Source organism: Punica granatum, unplaced genomic scaffold (assembly GCF_007655135.1).
Source record: "Punica granatum isolate Tunisia-2019 unplaced genomic scaffold, ASM765513v2 Contig00336, whole genome shotgun sequence".
In the NCBI taxonomy this organism is placed as follows: Eukaryota; Viridiplantae; Streptophyta; class Magnoliopsida; order Myrtales; family Lythraceae; genus Punica; species Punica granatum.
Genome location: NW_022204288.1, coordinates 7,501 through 18,894, shown reverse-complemented (window position 1 = coordinate 18,894; position 11,394 = coordinate 7,501). Strand labels below are relative to the sequence as shown.

The following is an 11,394-nucleotide window of genomic DNA, read 5'->3' as shown; positions in this document are numbered from 1 at the left end:
CTTATATCTTGTGTAGACAAAGAATTAGTCCATTACATAATATATGAACATAGATTATATAATTTGATACTGAACCTTGTAATGCAGCACTATTTCATTCGTTGCTAATGCTTTCTTATCAAAGAATTCTTACCAAAATAGACGATTTACGAGTGTCGTATCAACATGTACACAAATCTCTATGCATCGTGGCAAAATGAAAATAGTACTGACTCCAACATTGATCATAAAAGAATTGATCAAACTGTGTCGTCATCGCTCACTAACAATTGCACTTCATTGGAACAGTCATTTACCGACAATTCTTGAAACCACGTCGACCACTTCAAGTGTCCATAGAAGCTCCTCATGAAATATTCAAGAGTTATAGCCATAAGGAAGAAATATATTTGTATATTAGATGTGAAAGAGAGAATGTATTTGGTGCAAGTAAAGGAAGAAGGTCGGCTTCGTCTAGGGATTGTGGCATCACATGTTTGTGGCCATTTCCTGCTTGTAATTATTAGATTATATTATATTTGATTGGAAGAAGACTTACCAAACCCATAAGTCGGCAGATTTTTTAATGCACAAACCAAAGAAAAAAAATCAATGTATCGACGTCCTTTGTTATACGAAAGCATTATCAATGTATCGATCGGTTGCATTCCATCAGCATATTATCTTCCAGTAAAGCAGTACGTCGACATTTCAAAAACAGCGGACGCCAGACGTACTCCTATCTAGATTAACAAGACTTTGACGCGGAATGGACAATCGGATCGACCATCGGTTTCATCGGCCAAAAACAGACGTAAGACCTCTCACTTGATATCTCAAACTCTCATAACATTTTACAACCTCATAGTTAAATAGCAAGCAACGGTCTATCACTGCCCATTATACAATTCCTCAAACAACCACTGTAGATACTGTATGATAGCGCTATGTCGACCGAAGATCGGTATGCAAAACTAAGAACCTCTTACGGTATTTGCCCGTCTTTCCCCCGGTTCGTCATCTCCGGTCTTGGGGTAATCAGCATTCTCTTCATGTTCCTTGTACTTCTTCTTGACAGACTCGCTGTCGGAATTCCCCATGACGGCTTCTTCGGTCCCGTCATAGGTCTTATCAACCGTCTGGCTGGCAATCCCTCGCTCGGTCTCACTCAGCCTCTCCTCCGCTACCCTCTTGAACTCCTGCGCCGTGGAGGGGGCTCGCTCGTCGTTATGATCACGGTGGCTGTATCTCTGCTACCACGTAACAACAATCAAACTATACTTGAAATTATCGATGAATTATAGAAAAAAAAAAAAGACCAACAATCGACAGACATAATTAATAATTATAGTTACCATAACGTGATTGCACAGAGGTGGCCTTGGAGTTGAAGGCATGAAGATCAACCTCGGAATTATCAAAGAAGAGAGGCCACGGCCATTAAAGCCCATCCCGCTCTTGTTTGTTACCAGAAGCAAAAGCTCTCTCATCTCAATCCACAGAAATGGTGAGGTGAAGTTCTTCACCTGAGAGAATTTGAAGGGTTGGATCGAGGAGACGTGTCATTTCCAAGACTCCGCTTAACACGTGGCGGACCTGGGAGCTGCCATGTCACTCAGACCATGCAGCTGTGCATAACAACCTCAACCTCATCGAGTTACCTTGGCAGTTAATGTTCCTGATATTCTGGGTGGGATCAAGAATTGAAATCCACTCTCTCTCTCATTGCATGTTTGAAAATGTTCTTAACGTGAACTCTCACCAAGTGACCCTGGGGAAGAACCAATTATGATTGTCTTTTCCGAGATGAGATGGTGACTGGACAAAATCTTAACACGGTATATAACATGTATAGACGATCCTGCGACTTGTTAAGATAACATCAATCGTGTAAGAGGTTGCCACAATCGAACGAGAACTGCATAACAGTAACCTCAACTGAAAGGTTCCGAACTCAAAAGACTCATTGCAATGAGAGCACACATTGCTGATGTCCTTGTCATTATCGAGGTAAAGGCAAACATGGAAAAAAAAAATGAAGTTGCAACATTCACCAACCCAGCAACAGGAGCTTCAATAATGCCATCCTAATGTAAAGACCATTCTTTGCTTGCCGAAAATACGCAGCCCTTGGATCTGCATCGACCTCCACCGTGATCTACACGAGAATTTGTTCAAGAAAAAGTAAGCAGCCAGTTACCCCACGTAACAAAAGCTTTCGGTTAATAAGGAAGAGCCATTGAGCATAATTGTTCATACGAGCTTTGCTCGTAATGAATCCTGATTTCCACCCGGAATATGGTCATGTATGACCGACCACAAGCGAAAGTCCAAAGTGGCAAACTTTTTCCTTGAAGAGATGACAATCATTTTGCAAGTACTCGATCAAGAACAGCTAGCAGCTCGAGTAAACTATAAGCAACATATTATCATAGTGTAGCTCGTCTGGGAAATCGGTCCAACCAAATGTATGCAAACAGAGGCGAGCCCAGGTTGCTCATAGCAGCTAAGACCCCACTGATCGCTAGTGAATTTTAGAAACAAATTAATTACCTCGTCGAGCCTAGGAAGTGGGTGCATCACCACTGCATGCTTCTGCATCATGTCCAACACGGCCTTATCCACGATATACTTCCCACGAGCTTCCTCATACAGGTCAATTCTCTCTCCAAATCGTTCTCGTTGAATGCGAGTTTGGTACACAATATCGCACTTGGAAGCCACTTCCATGAGATCGGAAGTTTCCTCCCATTTCACTCCCTTTGATGTCAAATAATCTTTTATATCGTCCTACAAAGGCAAACACCACCATACGAAATAAATTTAGAGGGAAAAGGAAAAGTAGAGAATGAAAGACGAACTCTTTTCTGATTTGAAAATGCACCCATAATCTTTTTACCTTCATTTTGACCACGTCAGGAGCAACAAAGTAGATCTTCACATCTTGATACTTTGCCAGCAGGTATGCAAGCGAACGGACTGTTCTTCCATTTGCAAGATCTCCCACGAGTGCAACTTTGATATCATCGAGTTTCCCGACCTCTCTTTCAATCGTGTACACATCTAAAAGAGCCTGAATTGTACCCAGAAACTTATGTCAGCAAATATAATTATATAAAGTAAATCGCGAGGACAGTCACTATAGTAAAGGAAGAATGAAAGACTGGTACCCTACTCATTTTCTTATAATTTAGAACAAACGGCAACAAACCGTTTTTGGAAAAGTTACAAATTGTCTCCCTTCTTTCCAGTTGAAACAGAAAGAACGTACACATGCAGATGATCCATTACATTATCTTGATATCCAACTGAGGTAAGATTAAAAACCTCCTGCTACGTAAAGCTCCTCACTACGATAAAAGTTAAGACGCTTAACAAAGAAGAAACACGGATATGTAAAACACCTGAGTTGGATGCTGTCCAGGACCATCCCCTGCATTAATGATTGGAATTCCAGCAGTATTTGCAGCTCTCATGGCAGCCCCACTCTCAAAGTGCCGCATTACAATAATATCCGAATAACCCTCGACGGTCCTTATGGTATCTGCAAATCAAGACACAGGATCAGGGAAAATTTACTACCTTAATTAACATGATCAAAAGAACACTTTCTTAATGCCTAGAGTCAACCTTCAAGTGTTTCTCCTTTGGCTGCAGATGAAAATTCTCTCGCATTCTCGGTGGTCAGAACTTCACCCCCTAACCTTTTCATTGCAGACTCGAAGGAGAGTCTGGTCCTAGTGGAGGGCTCATAGAAGAGAGTAGCCATTAAGTAGCCCTTAAGGATCTGACTTCGCAAAGGGTTCTTTTCGACCCTCTCCATGTCCTGAGCCACTTCAAATATGGCATTTAATATGTCCCGATCAAACTGCTGGGCTTCAATTACGTCATCGAGTTGGAATTTCTTCCCCGCTGAAAATGGCCGTGAGTTTTCAAGTTCCACAGCGCAGCAACGGATCTTGTTCCATGCTGAGAATCTCCTGACCCCTAAGGTTTTGATCGGGTTCAGGGAGAAGGTGGAGTGATTTAACGAGGATGCCTGTAGGGAATTAACAGCTTCGAGAGAGGTCCTGGGCCTCGTAAGATTAGACGCAGAGAACGAGCAAGAAGTAGCCATCGTGATGACCAAGTCTATCAAAATTAAAATAAACAAGTCATTGAGCTACAACAGGCAGTACAATACTGCAATTCAACTGTGAAAAGAATCCAATCTACAGCACATTGAACAACAATTTGAGTGTGTCCAGGCATGATCAGAAAGGGCTGGCGGGGTTGAGCCCAAAAGGGAAGATTTTGCCCACCTTCAGCCCGCTAATAGTAACTGGAAATCAGGAGCATGAGTTCACCATTACTCACTGAGGCATAGAAGAAATGAAATACAATGTCACAGAGTGAACAGCCAAAGTCACTTTGCCTCGTTAAAGACAGTAAAAGACGAAACCCAATAGAGATTTTCCAACAACAACCGAGTCTTTTTAACTTCAAAGCACATTGCAACCAATAATTACTAAAAGCACTGGCCATCAGCCATCAGCAAAACCGCAACAACAGGTAGTTTTCTCATCAGCCAAACAGAAAACAGAAAGCTAGCAGAGTAGTACACAGAGCCACAGCATCACGCTTCACTACACTTATCAGTTATCAACCCGCAAATATCAAAGCCCTTCAGAAAGAAACGAACTTTTTCCGATACGCAAACACCCCAACAACAGCCTGTACCTGACAGATGACGAGTAGAAAGGGGAGACGTTATGGTACTAATCACTCACAATGACACAGCAACAGAGACAGGAGCTTAAATTGACAGGTGAAGAAATTGGGCGGCCTCTGCTCAAAGTGCTCCTCGGTGTTTCAAGGAAACCAAGGGAGTTCGGCGGGGAGGAAGATTGCGGTGAGAAGAATATAATGAAGAAGAAGTACGAAGGACGAGGTGAGCTGGGTCGGGGATTTATCTCCTTAAAAATTGGAGCTTTGGAGGAAAAGAGAGACCTTTCTTGCTCGTCATCATCATGGGACGAAGAGAGAGAATATACGCATATATCTTTTTCACTACACTATGAGATTTATTATTATCAATACGTCCCGACCGATGTTCTGAGATTCTGGGCCGACATTGATGAGTGCTGCTGCTTGAGCATTGTATTCATTGATGGTTCGTGATGGGCCGTTTTCCCCTCCATCTGCCTGTGACAGGAAGGAAGATTATCTGATTTCTTTAAGGAACCATCTCCGTTTTATTTCGGGGATTTAACGGGAGAACTAAGGAGCTCGCACCTATGTTAGCATTACTGGCCCTGGCGGAATCACCCCGTGAACTTGGATTCGAGCACTTACTAATGCTTAGTGTCGGGACTGTCTCGATGCAAGTCCAACATGACGGAGAACCTAATCTAATAAATAGGAGGCGCTGTGCAACTCCCCGAGACATAATTCAGATTTACATGCCCGAAGCTAAAAATGGTTTAGACTAGAGTACCATAAATCAATATATGACCGTCTGAGCATGGCATACTCGATTGAAAGTGTGCCAGTAATTATCCGCAGATTCTGCACTCGGTAGAAGAAGCATAGGAAAAGATACGAATTCATTCCAACAATCGCAATTTCAATAGGAAGATCAAACCTGATAGACAAAAATGATCTAGTAGGATCTAGTTTATTGTAAGGAGTATACACATATATGCAGATCCGTCTTCCATTATCATCTATCGACTATCATCGGCTTCCACTGCCTCCACGTTCCTCGTCAATCTGCTCTCGCTGTTTCTCAGCGAGTTTCTCTTACGCCAATTCCGCTGCATCTCTCCCTCCAATGAGTAATCTAATCATGATCTCTGGGTCCTTCTCGAATCGGGCGTCCTCGAACTCTCTCCGAGCATTCTCTCTCAAGAGTCAAGACATCCCTCCACAGCATCCCACGGAAATCAGGCCACATGAAGAACCAAGTGGCCCGAAGGATGTCTCTGTAGAGACTCAGTGCCTCTCTTCGGGTGCTTGTCAGCTGTTGCCAAGCTTGCAGCTCCTCCTCTTCATCGTCAAGAGACTTCTCCTTCTTCACCACATGCCTGTCCAAGAGCTCTTCAATTGTGTCAGGGCCGTTGTGTAAGGAACGGGAGCTTACAATGGCCTCACAGTCGCCGCATCTTATTACTCTTTAAAGGAATAGACAGACTTCGCCACATTTGAAGTTTTCTAATCATCACTCTTTCGCTCCCTCTGCAGTTCAAAAGCAAATTAAAGCAGAGCAATTGTATTTGGCTTGATAATTTATTTGGCTCCTGCAGTCGTAAGTAATGAGCACCTCGCAAAATCAATCGAGCAATTTAGAGCATTGTTACAGAAGAGGCTGGAGCTGGAACTTTGTACAAAACCATTAGCAGTACCTCTACAGCTGAGATTAACTGCCCAAATTGGGAAAAGTAATGAAAACTACTAAGATTTCCAGTATTTCCTGTTTGATCTTGAACGGGAATGCAATTCAGAGCAAAAGCATAGGACAACTATAGTCTAAAACTTTGTCATGGCAACTGCTTCAATTGAATCACGACAATACTCACATGAGCCATTATGTTACATATTCCTATCGAATCCTTGACATCGAAGTACACAATTCAAGAGCATTACAATCTACTGAGGCACTTTGGGTCGCCATTACTGGAATTTTCCAGTGGACTCCCTACTTCATCTCAAAATTCTATGAATCTACAGTCTGAAACAGTCGATAAAAATCAACTTCAGAATCTTAGGATGATGCCAGCCGTACGTTTTTCGTGGTTCAGTTCTTCCGGCTTACCTTCCTATTCCCACATTTCTAAAGCGAGCAAATACTTCATGGCGAAAATAAAATCCATAAATAAACGGCAAGAGCTTGAGCAAGTCGCAATGAATCATTGGAAGGTCTCTTCTTTTACTTTCATCACAACTGATTAAATCTCTCCGATCATATCTTCCAAACAAAAGCAGTCTTAGCTGAGTAAAACCAATCAACAGCTGAATACCAATCAGCTTCACCATCCAACAATCAAATACCAAACAAAAGCAATCTCAGCTGAATCAAAGCACAAATGGCTGCGCAGAATTGTATCAAGAATACAATATAGAGAATGCAGTACGTCTTCAAATTGATAAAATGGAGAAGGAGAACTCACCGTGGACGGAAGATTCGGAGACCTGAGAGGAAGAGGGCGGAAGCTTGGAGGAACGAACATGGAAATAGCAGGAGAGAGAGAATCGGTGGAAATGATGCGGGCGAAGGAAGGCAGTCGGATCCGATTGACCCGATTAGTGTTGCAAAGAAAGGATTAATTCAGAATTACCCCCCTAAGACTTTTTCCCTGTCTCACTTTACTCCTCATTGTTTCTACTTGTCTTATCAGTATTGTTGTAGAAGAGAGACAGATCACCTGACCTGACCAGTATCATCTACACGACCGGAATCAATTCGACTCTGCAATCGACCCATTACATTGCGAGATCTCCGGAGTCGTAGGACTTCCCCGATCCCTTTTATTGGTTCCAACGTCTATGGTTGCTTGTTATGCAGAGAAGTAGATTAAATGATGGCGTTATCGAAAAGATTCTTCTACTTTGCAGAAAATGACCGGGAGTTGATCGTCTTGCTGATGCAAACTTGTATTGATTCAAACAAATTTGTGGCCTCGCTAGCTTCAACATGAATGTAGGCCCTCTCAAGACTCATTATTATCGCGAGCTCAAAAGATCTGTACAACGTCTCCCTGGTGAAGAATAATTTACAGACCCACCTTCATGCCGATCGGGGTCCCTTTTAATCAAACTTACCGCGTTTCTTATTCTCGAGAGGAGTTGCACACTGTTACAAGGCTGAGAGAGGGAGGAGAGCACAACCAAGTTGCTGCAGAAAGAAAAGGAAAACCAGCAAATCTTCATTCACAATAGCCCAACAAGAACGGGCTCAATCAGACCGCAGACTGGAAACCACCAAAACATCATACAGCCGCAACAACATATGCGAAGACAGTAAAACATCACTGATAAGAGCAATGATGCAAAACACTAGTTTTTGCTTATTCCTTGCACACCCAAACCAGGCGCAATGTGCCAGGAGTTGGCTATTTAACTATGAGGTGCTACTTAATATCACGTGCCGGCTCTGTTCCACCTCACTGCAGAACCAAGCACTCCTGGGTCCCGCTCACCATTGTGGGGCGGCGAGAGCTTCCCTTGATGGGGCCGCTCTCCTCCCTGTTCTTGGCAAGATCAGCTGCCTCCTCCTCGAGCAGCCTGCTGTTGCTGGAGATGGCCTCGAAAATAAGGGCATTCACCTCCTGGAAACGCTCCTCAGACAAGGAGACTTCTGCAAGGAGCCTCCATGCGTTCCCCTCCGATGCCCCCTCGAAGTCCTCCCTCCTCTTCAGCACAATGTGTCCACTTATCTCCCATACAGCAGGGTTCACCTGTGTGTCGAGGAGCTCCGCACTCACTTCCCCGAGGGCTTGTTTCTCAGCATAGCACTGTTTTATTCAACCAGTAGAACATAAGAGCAGTTACAAACTTAAAAGAGATTAGCATAATATCAAAATGAAGGCATTTAAGTCCCCAATTAAGTGAATAGTATTAGATTTGTAGTTTTGCAAATTATTTCTACATTAATTTCCCTAATCCTGCCTTGACCTCTGAGACCCTGGTAGAACCAATAGCCAGACCACTTCAAATTCCTGTGCATGATAATGCAGCGGTAAATCTATACCTAATTATTGCAGAAGAGACATACCTGTGGGAGGAGGAAGATTCGCCTCCCGCAGTCAGCAATAAGGACGTTGTACGGGATGTTGTTATCCTGAAGGCAGCTGCAGGCTTCTGAAACGTTGTTGGACAAATCTTGCAGGGTGTTTCCACCCTCAAAGACAAGACCTCTGACTGGGTAGTTCACAAGCTCCGAGATCTTGACACCAGAATCAAGAGTAGTTACTTTCTTTGTAGAAGCCTTCTCAATCGGGAAGGGCACGGCCAAGTAGTAAGCCTGCATCCATTTAAAAAAAAAAACATCAGGCTCGCATCCACTAGTGTGGCAAGCAGATTAATTACAGTTTAATACATGATTCCATAGCAAAATCATACCTGGAAGTGAAGGTGATTGATGGTCGCGAATGCCCCCAAGCTGTTGTAACCCAGGCGGAAGTACGGATTAGCGGCCTCAGCAGCCATGTAAAGAGCAAGCAAGAAGCTCTCACGGTCAATCCTCTGAGGCAAGCACTCAAAAATACGAGGGATCAACAGCACATGCCCATACTCGATTGGACTGACCTGTTCAGTTGAATTGAAATTGAAACACAACAAAACACAAATCAGTAAATCCAGAAACTTGCAACAAGCTTAGGAAGAGCTAGAGATGTAGTCAAGTGAATTGGTGTACATTGATGGCAACAACACTGGGGGAGTTATCAACATCGATCGGAGCATTGGGGAAGAACTGGACATCCCCGTCCTCGCTGGCTTCAAACTGGAAGAGAACCTCCTCTTGTCCGACTTTGGTGAAGTTGAACTTGTTTCCGTCAAAGGGCTGCAGGACCTTGTCCACACGGAACTCCGTTGGCCGCTTTTTGAGATGACGGCCCTCATTCAGCTGGGCTACAAATCCATAATCCCCAGGAATAACCTATAGGAGACCAATACGGGCACTCAGACTAACTCAAAACTAATCAGACAAGTATCTCCTGATGCAACTTTTATGGCAAGGAAGTAGAAGCATGAGTGCTCGCAGCTCAATTTGAATTACAATTATGAAACTCCGGTAACGGTACACTAGCCATTATTACTCGCATTCTATAACATTCTCTCATGCATAATCTATCCTAATATCTGTCGACACTCCTAAAACAGCTGATAAACCAAAATGCCAACAGGACTAGGAAAATAGAGTTGCAGAAGAGAGAGGATCAAATCAAAGCCACACCTTAGTCTCGCAGGCAGTAACGTCATAGCGAAAGAGGCCTCTCTGCATCCGATCCTCCCACTACAATCAAGTTACAAAAGGACATCTCAGCCTTATGATCGGAAGTGGCAACTTCGAATAAAAATCACAACTTGGGGCTCAATTTCCTCCATGCAATAACAAAAATCTTTACCTCCCCGAGAAGGAGCGAGTCAAGAAACTCGACGGGAGGCTCCTTCTTCTCTTGCGCCTTCTCTCCATCAACGGAGTTCTCTTTCTTGAAGGCATAAAGCGGGAGCTTTGCCCCTGTCATTTGCATTCACAAAGACAACTAGTAAATCAGAAATCCACCATGAAAAAAAAAAAAAACTAAATTGCAGACAATAACGGCAAACCTTACCTTGAATGCAGCAGCTCTTGAGGCAGTTCCGGCCGCAACCAGAGCGAGCGCCGGCGTCCTCAGCCTGGAAGTTCGACACGATGGTCGGAACCCTCTTGATCCTGAGCATCATCTTTCCGGACAAACTGAGATTCCTCCTCCTCAGCTTTATCCCCGAAAACACCAACTACCCGCGAAGATCCCCACCCAAGCACGCAGGACCCAGTTCAAAAATTCTCTCTAAACAGTACGCTTACGATTACACAAAACTAATCTGCAGGAAACACTAAGGAATTGAGAAATCTAGAAGCAGATTGCGGAGAGGAGGGTGCTGTTGCCGCCGCCGGCGAGGAAGAGGAGGTCGGAGGGGCTGCCGCCTTCGGAGGGGAGGGCGCCGCGGCCTCCGTGCGGCGAGGGGTTGCAGCTGATGGAGTGCTCGCTCAGAGCGCCGCTGCAACAGCCCTTACGACGGATGGAGCGGGCATGAAGTAGGAGGGGCCGCGGTGCACCGTGTATAGCCGTGATGTCTGCAACTCGTCTGCTCCCGGGTTTTACCCCCCTCAACAACAATGACTGATCTTTTCTCTCTAGGGTTTCGCTGACCTGCAAGCCTGCAGAGGGGAAGGAAGTCGCCGGAGGAAGAGAAAAGATGTGACGAGGAGCTTTGGCCGGTGAAGACGAAAGTGGATGGAAGATGGCAGGTCGGTTATATAGGAACCAAGCAGAGGAGAGATGTAATCATGTAAGGGGCAGGGGAGGAATTTTCGTTTTCATTTTATTTTATTTTTTCTTTTTAACTAACATAATAATTCTTTATTTATTTCTATATTTTTCGCTTGTTATTTTTAATTAATAATAATAATAATAATTTAGTGGTCCCAAAAATTATATACTGTATAATAACTAGTACCATTTTTTTTTTCGGGGGCGTGTAAATTTTTTAGTTTGGCCGCCGGAATGTAATTACATGTATATCCCTTGGCTAGGAAAAAAACATATATAATTATTGTATAGGGGAACTTTTTGAAATTATTATACGATGATCGAGCGAGCGTAAGAAATTGAATTTCCACATCGATGATGTAATTCGCATATCTTTTTTCCCATCAGAAATAGAATTATC

At 43.7% G+C, this 11,394-nt stretch overlaps 2 protein-coding genes across 6 annotated transcripts; both read right to left on the bottom strand.

The window, feature by feature from the left end:
• Window positions 1–772: 772 nt before the first annotated feature.
• LOC116190156 (aspartate carbamoyltransferase 2, chloroplastic-like) lies at window positions 773–5,139 on the bottom strand. 5 transcript variants are annotated; one of them, XM_031519818.1, is made up of 8 exons: window positions 4,749–5,139; window positions 4,281–4,334; window positions 3,610–4,110; window positions 3,384–3,523; window positions 2,879–3,052; window positions 2,533–2,769; window positions 1,335–2,137; window positions 773–1,254 (listed from the first exon to the last, which is right to left on the bottom strand). In XM_031519818.1, the coding sequence occupies exons 3-7, from the start codon at window positions 4,094–4,096 to the stop codon at window positions 2,030–2,032; spliced, it is 1,146 nt and encodes a 381-aa protein (XP_031375678.1). In that variant the 5' UTR covers window positions 4,097–4,110; window positions 4,281–4,334; window positions 4,749–5,139; the 3' UTR covers window positions 773–1,254; window positions 1,335–2,029. The 5 variants fall into 5 exon arrangements, with proteins under 5 accessions (XP_031375678.1, XP_031375676.1, XP_031375677.1 ...); XM_031519816.1 differs by lacking the exon at window positions 4,281–4,334 and having other exon boundaries at window positions 4,699–5,137; XM_031519817.1 differs by lacking the exon at window positions 4,281–4,334 and having other exon boundaries at window positions 4,749–5,137.
• Window positions 5,140–7,853: 2,714 nt separating this feature from the next.
• Window positions 7,854–10,962, bottom strand: LOC116190157 (GDP-L-galactose phosphorylase 1-like). Its single transcript, XM_031519819.1, has 7 exons — window positions 10,293–10,962; window positions 10,086–10,198; window positions 9,914–9,973; window positions 9,374–9,616; window positions 9,079–9,264; window positions 8,732–8,980; window positions 7,854–8,471 (listed from the first exon to the last, which is right to left on the bottom strand). The coding sequence occupies exons 1-7, from the start codon at window positions 10,402–10,404 to the stop codon at window positions 8,121–8,123; spliced, it is 1,314 nt and encodes a 437-aa protein (XP_031375679.1). The 5' UTR covers window positions 10,405–10,962; the 3' UTR covers window positions 7,854–8,120.
• Window positions 10,963–11,394: the final 432 nt, after the last annotated feature.

Excerpts from the sequence above, each read along its gene's own strand:
- LOC116190156 (XM_031519813.1), bottom strand. The coding sequence starts at position 4,230 with ATGCCTGGACACACTCAAATTGTTGTTCAAT. Across the intron at positions 3,053-3,383 it reads CTGGACAGCATCCAACTCAG|GCTCTTTTAGATGTGTACAC; the intron begins GTGTTTTACATA and ends GGTACAATTCAG. Across the intron at positions 2,138-2,532 it reads CACTTCCTAGGCTCGACGAG|ATCACGGTGGAGGTCGATGC; the intron begins GTAATTAATTTG and ends ATTCTCGTGTAG.
- LOC116190157 (XM_031519819.1), bottom strand. The coding sequence starts at position 10,404 with ATGATGCTCAGGATCAAGAGGGTTCCGACCATCGTGTCGAACTTCCAG. Across the intron at positions 9,617-9,913 it reads TTACTGCCTGCGAGACTAAG|GTTATTCCTGGGGATTATGG; the intron begins GTGTGGCTTTGA and ends GGTCTCCTATAG. Across the intron at positions 8,472-8,731 it reads GAATCTTCCTCCTCCCACAG|TGCTATGCTGAGAAACAAGC; the intron begins GTATGTCTCTTC and ends TGAATAAAACAG.